The 17,349-nt window shown below is 36.1% G+C and overlaps 1 protein-coding gene across 1 annotated transcript in view; it reads right to left on the bottom strand.

Moving 5' to 3' along the window:
• ADAMTS16 (ADAM metallopeptidase with thrombospondin type 1 motif 16) overlaps positions 1-17,349 on the bottom strand; it is a 240,267-nt gene that overhangs the window by 61,134 nt on the left and 161,784 nt on the right. Inside the window, exon 18 of the mRNA XM_043976059.1 lies at positions 11,560-11,686. Within this exon, the coding sequence (XP_043831994.1) occupies positions 11,560-11,686 (127 nt within the window). The remainder of the gene's footprint in view (positions 1-11,559; positions 11,687-17,349) is intronic.

The following is a 17,349-nucleotide window of genomic DNA, read 5'->3' as shown; positions in this document are numbered from 1 at the left end:
AAATGGGGATAATAATAGTACCTATTGCCCAGGGATGAAATGAGATAATACTGGTGAAGTACTTAGTACAGTGTTGGGCACTTAGTTGGTATTTAGTAAGGGCTTGTTTCCTTCCTTTCATAGGGTACAGGGCTGGAGTGGGTCTTAGACATTATCTAGGCCAATTCTCTTATTTTACAGATAAGGAAAGAGAGGCCAAGAGAAGTGAATTCATATGCCAAGGTCACACAAGTGGTAACCAGTATACCTGAGACTGGCCTGCAGGTTTTCTAGATCCAAATCTAGTGTTCATGTCACTAGTTCATGCTGCCTCTCTCATGCAATTATTAACTCTCATAATACTACTTTGGCAAAAGTGATGAGGAGTAATTACAGAGATATGGGATGCATGAAAATATGGGTAGGCACATTTATAACTGATTGAACAAATGGACTCAACGAATGTGGATTAATAGAATGATGTAAAGCTAGTAAGCATTTAATTGTGTCCTCAAGGTCTCTGTACCAGTTTTGCCCTATTCGGTATCTATGCCTTCAAAAAGAGCACAGATAATATTATTATATTTGTGGATGTCAAAAAACTATGAGGGGGCAAAGAGGAGGGAGCTAATTTATTTGATATTAATATCTGACCCATAATAAGAACTTCAAATTTATTTATTAGTTTTAGTTCCAATTCATTAGAATTAGTATGCAAAAACATCTTAGTGCATTGGAATCAAACAAGATGGAATTTAATACTCTTGCATTTTGGTCTTTAAAATTGAACAGCACAGTATAGGTTGAGAGAAACATTTTGTATGAAAAAAACCACTATGGGTTTTAGTGTGCTAAACTCTCCATTGGAACCATTGGTCTGAATGATGTTGTACAGTTGCATCTGACTTTCTGTGACCATATCTGAGATTTTCTTGGCAAAGATACTAGAGTAGTTTGCCACTTCATTCTCTAGCTCATTTTACAAATGAGGAAACTAAGCCAAAAAGTTGTGACTTGCCCAGAGTCAAAAAACTAGTAAGTGTCTGAGTCTGGTTTGAACTCAGGCATATTAATTCTTCCTATCTCTAGGACCAGCACTCTATCCATTAGTCCATCCTGCTGCCCCCAAATGGGATGAAAGCCACTGTGGTATAACAGCAAGAATACTGGATTTAGAGTCAGAGGACCCAAGTTCAAATCTTGCTTCTGTCACCTCTTGCCTGTTTTGACATTGGGTGAATCATTTAGCCTTTTGACTTCTCAGTTTTCTCATTTGTAAAATGAAGAGGTTGTATTAATTTTAAGAGAAACCCTACAGAACTCAAATCTCCTTAGGAGATTGGTTCAAGTTGTCCAATACGTGAAAATTCTGAAGGTATCAGTGATTAGAACTTGAGTAGACATATGATGGCTATATTAGATGTCTTCAAATATTTGAACAGCTCTCATGGAAGAGTGATTAAACTTTTTCATAGTTCCAATGGGCATCATCAGGACCATGAGTCATAGGAGTGTGGATTTTAGATCAATATAAAGAAGAATTTCCCAACAATTAAAGCTAGGTGAAGATGATATGGCCTGCTCTTGTGGTAAGATCCCCTTCAGAAGAATTTTATAAGCATAGCTTAGATGACCCCTCATTAAAGTTATTGTAGAGAGTTTTCTGCATCGTGTAGATGTATCATATCATCTCTTTGTTGTTCAGTTGTTTCAGTTGTATCTGACTCTTCATGACCCCACTTGTTTGTTTGTTTTGTTTTTGGCAAATATACTAGAGTGGTTGGTTAAATCCTTCAGCTCCCTTTATAGATGATGACCCTGTCAACTCTGAGTAGGATTCTGTCAGCTTCAGACTGTACCAAAGACAAGGAAAGATGTTTTTATCAAAGTACTAGTGTGTATAGGGTGCTAATAGCAGTGCAGAAACATCTGAGCTTAATACCTAATCAAAAAGAACAACTGCTTAAATAAAATAGAAGGCAACAAAACTGGTTCGTGTTTCTTCCTACTTCCTGTTCCCACAGGCTGACATATCTCAGGTGATCTTCTCTCCCACATCTGCTGTAACAGAGTATCTTCACTGTCCCCTGGAGTCTCCACCAATAATAAACCAGTGTTCTGAGGCCTGGGTCTCTATCCCTTCTGAATCTGAGTCTCATTTTGCACTGCTTGGCCCAGTTATGTTTTGTTAAGCTTTGTCCCAGACACAGAAAATGCTAGTTGTGGTTAGAATCTCCCCTTATTACCTCAAGGTTGTTGTAAGCACCAAGGGAAATAAGGGATGTGCAAGGTCTTTATAAATTATAAGCACTATTTAAATATATTTTCATTATTGTGCCTAATGCACTTATATCCTGACACCCAGAAATAGGCCTACATACTCTGGTGACTAAAATCTTAGACACAGGCCATGAGAGAAGTATAGCTGCTTTTAAACTGCATGCCTAAGTTGAAAGAAAGTGTTCATTTACACCAACACTTGCTCATATCTCCTATTCTGATCTAGTAGAATATTTTAAAAAGACGAAAAAAAATTATAGTTTAACATTTGGAACGCATTTCCTCTCTGTAGTGCTTATATACATCATTCAGACAGGTATGTTACCAGTGTTTATAATATAAAAATGTAGCAAAATGGATAGTTATACTAGCCAACTCATAGCAGAGTCACTCCACTTAGCTGAGCTGAGCAACACAAAGGAAAGAAATATTATTGTGATTTATGGCTCATGGTTCAAAAGCAAGTGATAAAAATGCCTGATTCGTGCTGAAACCCAGGTCGGAGCCTTGGTGTGCCAGTGGGATAACTGTATGGTGTGTCTGCCTCAACCTCAGTGTGAAGGTACGCCTTGATGTGGGGGAGGAGCAGAGGAAATCAAAGATTTCTGGCTCATCTCCATCCCATAGGAGAAAGTCAGAATTGCTGACGCCTCATTATTTAGCCATGATGCTCCTGCTGGCAAAAGACTTTCAGACATTTTAGAATCATCTTCATCTCGCAACAGAACTCCTGAACTCAAAATATTCTGCACCCTGCAGAGATTTATGACTTCAGGGGATTTCATTAGTCTAATGACCCCACGTTTTGACAGTAATCCAACATTGTGAGCCTTTCACGATACATGCATGCCTTTGGTTGCTGACAGAGAGAGCTTGGGGGTTTCTGAAAGGCACTACAGAAGTTTTTGGTTTTCATTTAAATTTTAAAAAGAGAATGCTAGGGCTTTAGGTATTTTAAAGGTCCTGTGGCTCTGACCACCCTAATGCCTTGGAGATTTATCTAAGGCATGAATATGAAACACCAAATTGTACAGTTCTGAATCATGCCCTTTGGAAATTAGCAAGTGCACCAACTCTTCCATAGAGTAATCTATTCATCTGCACCACCCCTCCCCAGCTCCAGCTAGGTCACGAAGTTACTCAATAGGATGACAGACCACTGACAGCTTTGGAGAATAGCCACAGGAGCCTCTGAGGGAGAGTTATTCTAATAAAATAGTCACATTTTCATTGTTTCCTAATGAAACTTTTGGTTTTCTGCCCAATGAATAGGCAACTGAAAAGCTTTGTCTGCAGCCTGGATAAGGCCATGGTTAATCATTAATTCATAGAAAAAAAGGAAACAATTGCAAAATTGTTTTCAGGAAATTTGATTTCCCTGATAAAATAGCTAAATCAAAAGGCAACGGGTAAAAAATGACATATTTAATTCTGCCATTTTATTATGTAAAATTGACGTGTTTCATCAATTTTGTTTGATTGTATTGATGGATAGGGATGAATTTGAGTCTGTCTTTTCCCATCACAATCCTTTCTGCTCTTTCTTATTTTCCTGCTCCATGTCTAGAGATTCGATATATTCAAAAAAAGATGTCGGGGCAGCTAGATGGCGCAGTGGATAGAGCACCGGCCCTGGAGTCAGGAGTACCTGAGTTCAAATCCAGCCTCAGACACTTCACACTTACTAGCTGTGTGACCCTGGGCAAGTCACTTAACCCCAATTGCCTCACTAAAAAAAAAAAAAGATGTCAAGGGTTGTAGATTGGGAAGCTATGTCTATGAATTCATTATTTCTGTTGCTGTCTAACTTTTTGTTTCTCAGATTTTAGTTCAGTGGTCTAAACACATAAAGCTATGTGTTCTGAGATGCTATCTCAGCTATGGATAATAGTAAAGAGAAATTTGTACTTCGAATCAGAAAATCTGCGTGGGAGTTCCAGGTCTGCCATTTTTAGCTATGTGAATTTGAGCACGGCATTCAACTTATGAATCTCAGTTTTTTCATCTATAATCAACCAAACAGCAAGCATTTATTAAGTACCTAATATGTACCAGGCACTGGAAAAAACAAAGGTAAAATAGCTCCTGTCTTCAAGAAGATTATAAACTAGTTGGGGAAGACAAAATGTGTCTATATCTATAACTCCTCTCCATATTTCAAGTAGAAGATGCTTGAGCTTTGTTTGAAAAGAAATGAGGTATTCTAAGAGATGGTGTTGAGGAAGAAATGTATTCTAGGCATGAAGCAGAATCATTGAAATGACACAAGAGGGGTAGCTAGGTGGCACAGTGGACAAAGCACTGGCCCTGGATTCAGAAGGACCTGAGTTCAAATCTGACCTTAGACACTTGACACTTACTAGTTGTGTGACCTTGCACAAGTCACTTAACCCTCATTGCCCTGCCAAAATAAAGGAAAAAAAAAGAAAAGACACAAGAGATGACAGATGGTATATCATGTATTAGTATTAGTAAGGATAATTTGACTGAATTGTGATTGTACATGAAAGGGAATAAAGCATAATAAGACTGGAAAGAAAGTTAAAGAGAGATTGTGAAGAGTTTTAAATATCAAAGAAGTTTTGTACTTGATTTTGGAACAACGGGAATTTATTGAATAAGGGAGTGATGTGTGCTTTAGAAAAATCACTCTAATAGCAATGTGGAGGATGGAGTGGAAGGATTAACTTCTTGTTTGCCATTCAGGGTTTTGTGATGATCAAATAAAAGAAATTGTATAGATTTCCTCAAAACCATAATATAGTTGTAACATTGTTATAAATGGAGGACAATGGAGACAGGCTGTGATGGGATTTTAAGTGATAAACAAAGAAACCTGTAGGCACCCATGTTGGGGAGAGAATATTGGACTAGGCTAGCCATTGTTTTGATCAAATATTCAAGTTTTAACATTCACATGTTAACATAAGTATAAAAGGTTCTGGTATAAATTGTGAATTGAATGAATGTAAAAGGTCAGATGATAGTTGGTGATAAAACAAAGATAAGGAAAATTTGACTCAACATCAGGAAAATCATTCTGCTTTTCAAGCCTAATAAAATTTCAAATGGCCTCATGTGGAAAGCAATGAATTGACATTTAAAACTGGACTAGACAAGACAGAAGAAGTATGCCATAAAGAATAATACTGAACAGACAGGAAAGAGAAGAAATGACCTAATCAGTATCCTCTTCTCTCCGATCTATGGTTCTGTAACAAGAGGAAAGACTTGGACAGTTTTGGTAATGTACATATAAGAAAACCCCAGTGCAGAGGAGAGATTTGCCCTCCCTTATGGGGGTTTCTAGGGTCTTAAGTTTCTTTCCATTACAGGACTCATGGGAAAAATGTATTAGTGAGGAAACATAGCTTTAAGCATGAGAGAAAGAGAAAACAATGCTTTTGCAAAAATATTCTTTAAAAAAGAATATTGAATGGCATAGTTCTTTCTATAACTTTTTTGAGGGGGGAGGGGATAGGGAAATAACACTTTTGTGAATCTGGGTTACTTCTAACTCTATCTTCCCCTAGATCTAGGGTTCTTAACCTAGGTTCTATGAACTTGTTTAACACATATTTGGATAACTATATAGCAATATAATTGGTTTTCTTTGTAATCTTATATATTTTATTTTATGCATTTAAAAACATGATCAGTGTTATGTAGGGTTCACCTTATTAATGAAGGAGTCTATGAGACAAAAATATTTAAGAACTCCTGTCATAGGGCATTTTATGCCATTGCTTCCTAAAATCTTCCTTGGCTTGGTACGCTTAGATGAGACTATACAGATATTTTATCCTTTGCTAATTAGCAATTAATATTAGTACAGTTAATTCTTTATTAATTTAAACCATATTAAATTGGAATTTGTCACAATTCTCATATTCTAATAGAGTAGGGTGGTATAGGGGTTAGACAGTCAGCCTGAAAGTCAGAAAGACCTGGGTTCAAGTCTCACCTATGCCACATAGTGTCTGTGTGACCCTGGGCAAGTCCCTTAACCTCTTGGTACTTTAAGCAGTTTCCTAAGTCTTTAAGTTGTAGAGAAAGTTTCTACCTACATTGGAAGACAGAACTCTTCACCAGATAGTATCCTATACAAATGTAATCCCAAGGTTGGTCCCTATTCTACCTCTATCTAACCTTCTAGGGTAAAAACTTGCATTTATACTAGCTCCATGAAAAAGCATTGTCCAAATGAATTGATATATTAAAAAAAGTTTAATATTTTTAGAATAATTTTCTCTTAAAGATTCTAATCTCCATATTTGTAATATCAGTAAGATAAATACCAATGATTCTTTATCTATTCATTAATGACATATACTGGCTCTGTTTAAAAAAATTCATTCATCTATCCATCCATTTCTTTGAGTCATTTATTTATTAATTAATCATTTATTTATTTATTCATTTATTTTTATTTTTACTGATGCTATTTAACAATACCATCTAAATTACCATTTCTCAGCGGTATATGTACTTGAAAGCTAAAATATTACATTTATATAAGACTACTTAGCAATTTAAATGGATTCTTCATCAACTCAATGAGTGAGATTTTACTATATATGAAGCATCGCTAAATACATGATATCATGGATAAATTATATTTCTGGTTTTGCACAAGGCAAGAGTAAAGTAGGTAAAAAATTTATTATTATGTGGAACAAATTATAGGTAAAATAATAGATGGAATAAATTGTATTAGATGGGAATAAAACTATAATAATTCTTATTTGTAATTTAATTATATGGAGAAGGAATGTTTAAAAAGTTATATTTTTGTCATATTCATTTGGGGGGAAAAGTTAAAATGTGATTGATAGAGGGAAAGAATAGTAAAGATAGTAAGTAGCATAATCAGTTCTCAGAAAAGAGGCACGGACTTGACTTCTTTCTTCTCCACTTTCCTCTGACAGGATGATCATTTTACCAGATAATCATGCAGTCTCATATCCAGTCTCAGTAGACCATGATGTGATATTGCTAAATTATCCTGAACTACCTGCCTTTGTAGATCATTTAAGCCAGCCAGCGGAATGATCCCATGATAATTTGTTCTATTGCAATTCTCTTTTTGTTATAAAGTTATTTGCACAATCTTCATGACCAACTATGCTAAAAATGGCTATTGAGTCAGATTCTCTTGGGTATATATAAATCTCATAGGGTTGCCTACATGTTTTCAGGTGCATAAAAGTGTTGTAATAGAGGCATAAATTAGCAATATGCACTTCACTATGAACATTGGGAAAACTTATGAACCCCACGCAAATGGCTGCTTAAAGTTATGGTGTCCAAGCTACAGGCCATCTACTCTATATGGTAGTGAAAATTTATGCACTGGAATACCTTACACAAATCTTGAATATTCCCACATGGCAGCAGGTCTGAGTAGCTCACAGAGCCAGCATATAATTAGACAGAAGTTGGACATTGGGTACAAACATGGATATTTGTCCTATGAAATTAAACTAAGCCTGGGACAAAGAAAAGAGCAGGTACAATGAAATCAAAAATTCAAAAGACCTGATGAGAATGAGGCCAGGAGAAAACCATTTATATAGATTCCCTCAGGACACCATTTGAATAGCAAAATAACAAACAGCAACAATTATCTACCTCCCCTTCTCCCCAGCAAACAAATAAATAATAAACTGTTCAGGTTTTTCCTCTTGTTATAGGACCTTAGGTAGAAGAGAATAAGCGCTAATACTTCAGAAAAAGACCTTGGGTTGTCCCTGTTTTGTGGGAGAAGGAAAAAAGATAAGGGATCAGAGACAGCTTGGAAGGGGCCTCTAGTAGAAATGATGTTCATGATCACTTTTTAGGGCTGGGTGCATTAGTGGTATGTATACATTTGGTAGCTATCATGGAAAGTACCTCTGACATCCATCCAACAAAACCTGCCAAATGTTCTTATCTTTGTTCTCTAAGAGACTTAGTCTGTCTTGTTAAACAATGCCTGCAGGTTACATTTAGAACCAGCATTCATTTCATAATTCTTAATCCTTTTATTCTGGGCTAGATCTTATGATTTGCTCCTTCTCTTCTTTTTACCTTAGCCGATGAAGTCAGGCTTGGGCCTTACCTGTATTCTGAGAGGGAATGGGGCAGAGGTTCCTCAGATGTGTATTGGAGGGTATATATGTCAGTACTGTGAATCTTTCACAGTACACTACAAACACAACTTCTTCTGAAAAGGGAAAGTTGGGCCAGTTTCTGTGAACCAGACTCCTCTGATTAATATGGTGTAGCATAATGACCACTGAATTGAGAACCAGATAAACTGAATTTCTGATCTAGCACCTATGATCTTAGGGAAATCACAAGCTTTTTCGCGATTCAGTTTCCTTGCCTGTAAAATGTGGATAATGATTTATCCTAAATACTTGATATGAGGATCAAGTGGGATACAATTTGTAAGAGTATATTTTAACCACAAAAACCAAACTTGTTATTTCAATGGTCCATGTCTTTAGAATTTCCTGCTACTCAATGAATGTGCCTGATGATAAGAATCATTTACCATAAAACTTGTGCACAGAGTTTGGGGTCAGCATTAATCTAAGAACTTTTAATAGGCAGGGGATGGGGAGGAGGGAAACTTACAAGCTGGTTAGGTAATGGGGGAGAACTGACAGGAGTAGAGAGAATATTACTTAACATTATGGGCAGTGAAGATACAGTTTACATAGGATTTATGTGAATCCCATAGTTCAAGTTGTTCCAGTGACACGTTGGTCAAAAAGGGCATTACAAACAATACTTGGATGGGATTGTGATGAAAGCTGCAAATTTTCTGCTCAACTTTATCATACATATCAAGCAACACTATTAAAGGAAAACTGACTATTATTGCAAAGTAAACCACCTGTTTTTTTTTAAGATTGTCCTCTCAATGACTGCAAAGGAATACTGTTCTCAAGTCATCTTTTTTTGTTTGTTTTTGCCAGGCCCACATCCCTTGTTATATATGCAAAATTCTATATGGATGACTTCCAATTTTGCTTCTCTAGTTCAAGTCTACCCCCACCCAACTCAAGTTTTGCATTTCCAAATTTCTTATAGCCATCTTCTCCTAGATGTTCCAAATAACATATCAAACCCAATGTGATCAATGTCAGAATTCATCTTCCTGTAGCCATGGGAATAGAGGAGATTGTTAAGGGAGAGAGTAAAGAAAGAAAAGATGGTTCAGGATGGCCCAAATGTATGAGCATCAGGAGAAGAAGAATCAGTGGAAGTTCTGAGAAACAGTGGTCAGAGAAGTAGGAGAATCAGACTTATGGAAACAGGGAGGGTATATCTATGTATGTATATGCATGTATATGTGTGTGTGTATGTATGTATACATATACATCTTTACACACACAAACATATATATATGTGTATGTATATGTATGTATGTATGTATATGAAGGAAGACATGATCACCAAAATCAAACACTGAAGAAAGCTTAAGGAAAATGAAAACCAATGGACTTGGCAATATATCATTGGTGACTTTCAAATGAATAGTTTCAGTAAAATGAGAAAAAGAGAAGGCAGATTGCAGATGGGCTCGGTTGAGTGGCAAATGAGGGAGTGGATATAGAGAGCATAGATTACACTCTCTGGAGTTTTATCAGTCAAGCATATGAGAGAATTAGTAAACTAACTTGAAAAGTTACATAAGATCATAAATATAGAGCTAAAAGGGACCTTAGAAACCCCTTCATTTCTTTTAAACCAGGCCCTCATCACCTCATGCCTAAACTATTCTAATTATCTGCTGATGGGTCTTTGTTTCGCTTCTCCCTGCTCCAGTCCACTCAGCTCTCACACTGATCTTCTAAAAACTCAAGTCTAACCATGTCAACCCCCTGCTCTCACCCCATCCAGTGAATGCCAGTGTTTCATTATTATTCCTAGGATCTAATATTAAAAATCTTCTGACTTATAAAATCCTCCATATCCTAGCCCCTTTCTTGTTGTGAGGATAAAATGAGAGAAAATTTTAAAACACTTTACATACCTTAAAGCACTATATAAATGCTAGTCATTATTAAGAATAGAAATAATAATTATTGTTATTCCTGACATTTTAGTTTTCTTATGCTTTATCCTTTCCTTCCTCACATACTCTGCCTCTTTTCTTATACTTACCTGGACATGACATTCCATCTCCCAACTTTAAGCATTTTCTTGACTGGCTCCCTCCCCCCATGCCTAAAACTCTCTCCCTCTCAACTCCACCTCCTTGTTTCTATAGATTCCTTCAAGTCTGAACTAAAGTCCTACCTTCTAAAAGAAGCTTGTATTCAACACCATTAATGTTAGTGCCTTCCCTCCATTGATAACCTCCAGTTTATCCTGGCACATCTTTTTGAGGGCAGATGCTGGTTTTTGTTTTGTTTTGTTTTTGACTTTCCTTTGTATCTTCAGAATTTAGTAAAGTTTCTTACATTTAATAGACACTTAATAATCACTAGCTGACTAAGTGTAATAACTATTCTTCAGTTCTTGGCTATATGCCAAAATAAAAGAGCACAATTTTAAAACAGACATCTAATTGACCTTATTGATAGCTGTTACCTAGTAAATAATTTACAAGAAACTTTCACTATTTGCATACCCACAATTCCTAATTCAAATGCATGGATTGCCTTGTAATAAAATGAAGTTTATATTACAGAAGTATTAATGCAGAGGAAGGATGATCATTTGTCACAGAAGCCATGAAGAAGCCTTCCTTCACTGGGCTTCAGCTTGGACTAAGGTCTAAATGACCTCTTAGGTTTCTTCTAACTCTCCACAAAACTATAATTCTCCCCCAAAATGGTGTAGCACATCAGTTCATGCTTCATAAGTTTAATTTCTGTGAGATATAGATATACACACATATATGTACATACACACACGCACATACATGCATATACACACATCTGTGTATATACATATACACACGTCATGTTATGATACTTCAGTATTGCTCCATATCATTAATTATGACACCTAAAACAAAAGTAGTATAAAAGTAGAGCAAGTAGAGAAGTTAAATAGAAAAAAATTACTCTGGTATAGTTTTTATCTATTTCCTTATTTGTGGGTATTGCAATCTCTTTCAAATATTGAAGGTTTCCTGTAATTTGATCTATGCATCTCTTGCAAAATCTTACAATATTGCTTTTGTCTTTTCCATTTATTTTTATAAATAGAGAATTTTTACTATTATCCCTAGCTCTGGTACTGTATTTCCCATAGCATCTATGGTAACTTTAATGTAAGAGTCAAAACTGGGCTCCTTACCTGGGAGGACAGGCTGGCATTTTACAAGGTATAATCCCTGTAACTGGTCGAGTCCTTGGATTGCAAAATGATGTGTTTACTTGAAGCCTCATGTCTCGATAACAGCCTTCTTTTGTGATCATCTGTCCTGTGTACAAGGGGCAAAATAGATGATAAAACACTACATAGGACCAATGGAATATCTGCTGAGTTTATTAATTTTGTCTTATATCACTTGACTATTTTTTGATATTTGTATGATTGTGATCACCTCCCCCACTACAATATATTTATTCTGCCATGTGATTACTGATCAATCAGGACATTATGAAGATCAGGCCTTCTTAACATCCCAATATAATGCTTTTTAATGCCAAGATATTTTGTCTAGGAAGTAAACTTGGGCCAGCTTTCCTAAGAAGCTCACTACAATAGATAACACTTGAGGTATGTTTCAGGTGGGAAGTGATGAGAAGTATAAGCCAGGAAAAACAACAACACAACAATGAAAGTGACTTGCTGATTTCAGATGGCAGGAATCTCTAGGAAATTCAAAGTGCCAAATCTCACTTGAAATTTGGCAAGTTTCAAGACTTGCTTCTTCTTATATATGGATGTAACTTATACATTCGGCTTGATAGCATTCTTCAAGAGACTGGAAAGAAGGTGCAGTGGATAAAGCACCGGCCCTGGATTCAGGAGGACCTGAGTTCAAATCCAGCCTCAGACACTTGACACTGTGACCCCGGGAAAGTCACTTAACCCTCATTGCCCCACCAAAAAAAAAACAGACTGGAAAGAAAAGGAATATTTTAAGCCTCCTTCTTCCTCCCCAGAAGTGTTTAAGATTTTAACTGTAGAATTCTCAGTTGACTGAAAATGAGTGAAATGGCCTTGTGCATTCAAGTTTGCACAGCCAAAAACAAATTATCCATGTGGCAATAAGAAATAATTCTTCATATCAACTTCTTACCAAGGATTGAGACTGAAACAGTTTGGAAATTAGGGAAGCATGTGGACCTACAGGAAGTAGGCAGAGGTTTTTAACCTGGCATGTGTGAACTTTTAAAACCATATTTTGATAAATATATCTTCTTTGATCTTATATATTTTATTTTTTGTGTGATTCTCAGAAGAAATCCATAGGTTTCTCCAGACTGCCAAAGGGGTCCATGAATATGAAATGAGACAATATTGGTAAAGTGCTTAGCACAGTGCCTGGAATTACAGTAGGCACTTAATAAATGCTTGTTCCTTCCTCCTTCTATTATATAAAAGTGTGAAAAACCCTTGGTTTAAAGGAAAGAACACTGGATTTGGAATCAGAAGACCTGGGAATGAATGGGAGATAGTCCCACTTGGTCCTCTTATTAGGTGTGTGACTATGGGCAAGTTAATCACTTTTCTCTATTGGGATCAGTTTCCTCATAGGTAAAAGGAGGGTGGTAGTAGTGGTGTCACTCGTCTTGCTGGGTCACATTGAGATTGAGTGAGTAATTTGGTAGAAATGCTCTTAGCACTTTGTGTGCAGTTGAGTATTTTATAAACATCAGCTTTTATTATATGCTACTCTGGAGCTGATAGATGAGAGAAACATGAGTTTTAGGAGAGAAACATGGAATTTTGAGTGCTAGTTCATGTGACTAATCTAGTTCATGTGACAAATCTCTAAGCTTTTTAGTGTTTATCTTGTAACAAATTCTGTTTTCTTTCAATTGATTAATATAGATTAATAATAAATAGCAGCTTTGAAAGAGGATACCAAAGAATAATTTCTCTAAAAATAGAACCTAGATGTTTGATTTCCTAAAAAATGAAAAGCATTAAGATTAAAAGATATTTTTCTCTCTTTAGTCATATAAAGCAATAAGAGGTCCATGCAACTGAATTACCCATGCAGTTTCTCTACTCCTCCTCCTCCTCCATACCCTAACACAAGCCAGAATACAACTTATACTGACACTTTGAGATTTACCAACACAGCTGAATTCACATGCTCTGACAGATGATGAAAGGTTTGCTGACAAGGTAGCTGACTAAAAGGGTAGTTCAGGTAAGAAAAAAAAAAAGACACCTGGTTGTAGACTCCAGCCCTTCCCCTCCAAATAATAATCTCAAAGACTAAACTCCTCTAAGAAGTCAACCTTTTTTCTTCTTAAAAAATTAAAAGTCTCTAAAATATACAAAGGTAGTTCAATTAGAATAGGGCTTTTGCTTTGTCAACAAAAAAGCAATTCAGAGAAAAGGTTATATTACACAAAATAACTTGTTTTTAAGGGGCTGGGCCTGTGATTTCATCAGTGTAGGGAGCTTCTGGGTACAAACTCTTTCAATCAAAGCAGAATGACTCTTTTTCTGCAATTTATAATTTTAGAGAATTGCTTGGGGCATTGAGACACTAAATGACATTTCCAGTGTCACACAGTCAACATGTGACAATGGTGGGTCTTAAATTCAAGTATTATTGACGCCCAGAGCAACTCTACTGTGCCACATGCCTTCAACTGCAATGTTAAGAGAATTCATTCAACACTTTGAGCTCTTAAAAGTTCATGATGGCACAAAAGTAAAAGTCAATAAACTAAGAACACCTATGTGGATTACTTTATAACTGTGTGGATTTCTTTATCAGTGGACAACTTATAGGACCAAATATCGCTCTGGTATATTCTAAGTACTTAAGTGCTGTTAGTTAGTCACACTTTACCATAAATATAATTGACATAGGTTACTATTATCTTCTTCAATTATAGATGGGGCAACAGAGGTACAACTCAGTCACAATATACAGAGAATAAATGACTGAAATGGGACTTGGGCACATGTTTTTTTGCTTGGTGATAAGGAATAAAGATGCAGCTATAAATAAGAAAAGGGATAAGTGACTTGTAGACCTCTTCTGCAGACATGTTTAGAGGCTCTCTTGTCTTGGCAGGGCAATTGCTTTGACTCAACTTAAAACAGGAACAGATTCTGTAAAATTCAATCCTGGGAAATTACCAAAATACTGGCTAATATCCACAGTGAGAAGAACAAACAACAATTGCACCTGCTTAACCTTTAGTTACAAAATCCAGTTTTTGAGAATTTAAACTGAATGTCTTTATTACCATATTAAAATTTGGCCGAGCCTTGCCTTCTGTGAAGAAATCCAAAACTTGTGAACTTTAAAAATATCTATTAAATCAAAACATAGTTTTATTCATTAGTGGCCACTGATGACCTGTAATAAAGGTACAACTTCTTAGCTAAAATAAAAAGAAATTACTTTTAGGAATTGAAATGTAAGCAGCAGAATAACTAATTCGACAACCTTTTTTTCCTGTTATTGATTGTCTTGGGCCCAGGCTTTACCTATGGCAAACACTTGTTAGATTGTCTACATATGATGAAAAATATTATGCTATTTCTAAAACCTTAGTTAGGATAAAATTGAGTGGTATTTCATTTCTTAAGTTGAAAGTTTATTTCTGGGACTCTTTAGCAATAGATAGAATATCTGATTAAACATCAGATCATGCTGCAGTGATACAAAGGATACAGGTTGGCCTTTTTATGTGGTTATCTATATTACTAAAACTTTCCCCTCTGATGATTATTACCTTTGTGACTTTAGGAAAATCACTTAAAAGTCAGTCAACAAGCTTTTATTAAGCCTTACAATATGCCAGGCATCTTGATAAATACTAGGAAAAAAGAAAGGCTAAAATAACCCCTGTTCTCAAGGAGTTTACATTCTAATAGGAGACAAAACATGTAAGTCACTAGCTACAGTAATGCTGTAGACAGAGTAGTTAGAAGATTATTTTAGAGGAGAATACACTAGCAGCTGGAGAAACACAGAAAGGCCTCTAGAAGGTGGAATTTGAGATGAGGGAACCAGGTAAACTCGGATATGAAAGTATGGAAAGAGAGTATTATGGCTATAGGACATAAGTAGTGCAGAGGCATGGAGATGGGAGATGGAGTCATGGGCAAACAATATCAAATAGCCGAGTATGGCTAGAGTAGAGAGTGTATGGAGAAAAGTACATCTGTAAAATGAGCTGGAGAAAGAAATGGCAAACTACTCCAGTATTTTTGCCAGGAAAACTCCGAATAGAGTCACAAAGAGTCAGACATGACTGAAATGACTGAATAACAGCAACAATAACAACTACATTTAAGAAGTCTGAAAGGGTAGGAAAGGGCCAGGATATGAGGAGTTTTAAATATCAAAGAGAGACTTCATGGATATCAGCTTCTTCATTTATACAATGACATGCTGGGATCTCTCTCTTTCTGTATGGATATATGTATATGTATATGTATATATATATGCGTGTGTGTTTATATATGTATGCACATGTATGCATGTATGTACATGTGTATGTATATGCATATGTGTGTGTATGCATGTATGTATGTGGTCCCTTGCAATGGAAGGTAGAACTTCACAATCTGGAGAGAGCTAGATGTTACTGAGCAATTGTAGCAATAGTCAGCATAAGGGGTTATAGACTATACATAAATCTCATAATTATAGAATACACAAACATTTTAGAATAAAGCCATCAAGAACCTATCAGTATCAGTACATAATACCTAAGTATTTACTACGTTCAACAATGCATACTAGGTACTAGAGATCCAAAGAGGTCTAAGGAATCATTCCTAAAATCAAGAGACTTACAATCTACTGATGAGACAGAATGGATATATACAGAGATTAAAAAACATAGTAGCACATGTTAAGAGGCAAATGAATATGTGGTATACAGAGATAGAAGGTGGAACCCCTTTCTTGGCTCCACCCAGGGCTGGAGTCCTTTGGAAGTTGCCCAGGGAGTGTTTTTTCCAGTTAACAATCACTGTGTCTCTCCAATATTTCAAGACAGGGGATACATCATTATCATTATTATTAAAACATCAATATTAATATTTAGACCAATATAACAATAATAACTAGAATTTGTAAAGTGCCTTAAAGTTTGCAAATGTTGTCCTATTTTATTCACACAGTAACTGTTAAAGCTGGAATGTTTCACCCTTCTATTGCATTGAGCCAGCCACTCAGACCATCAGGCTATTTGGCTGCTGCTGCTGCTGTTATACTTCTCCCTACCTGAACCAGATCTGTAGAATCCATTTGTTAGTTCTTGATTGAGGGAGTGTATTCATCTTTGTTACTTCCACAATTGGGCCCAACATCTTGATGGATAACTGAGTACAAAGTGACCTAGCCTCCTAGATAACTAGCCCCAGACTCTGTAAAACTTTATAACACATTTGCAACCTCATCCCATCCATACATCCATTTATCCATCCATCTCATCTCTCTATCTGTCTTCTGCCACATGTTCTCCTTCCCATGCCCTTTTTTATTCCTGCAAATTTTCATCTCTTGTTCTAGGCAGAGTAGTCAAATCAATAGTAATATTAATTTATTAGCTTAAATGGTGATAGGGAAAGACTTCAAAGTTTTGAGCCTGACATAGATTAAGGTAAAATTTGTGTTATAGATTTGTAGAAAGATCAATCAATGAATATTTATTAAGAGTCTATTATGCTCCAGCTATCATAATAGTCTCTGAGGATATAAAGACAGAAAATGAAACAATCCTAGGTCTCAAGGTAAACATTCTATTGAGAGAGAAAACATGTACATAATACAAAGAACAAAACAACAACAAGGTCATTAAGGAGGAAGGACTCTGCTGAAAAGTTTCATGTGGAAGTTCTTACTTGAGCTACATCTTGAAGGAAGTAAGGTTGTCTGTGAGGTGGGTGTAAGCAAGAAGTATATTCCAGATATGTGGGACAGCTAGTGCA

Source organism: Dromiciops gliroides, chromosome 1, assembly GCF_019393635.1.
Source record: "Dromiciops gliroides isolate mDroGli1 chromosome 1, mDroGli1.pri, whole genome shotgun sequence".
NCBI lineage: Eukaryota > Metazoa > Chordata > Mammalia > Microbiotheria > Microbiotheriidae > Dromiciops > Dromiciops gliroides.
Note: the sequence above shows the minus strand (reverse complement) of the source record. Positions and strands in the feature narration are given on the sequence as shown.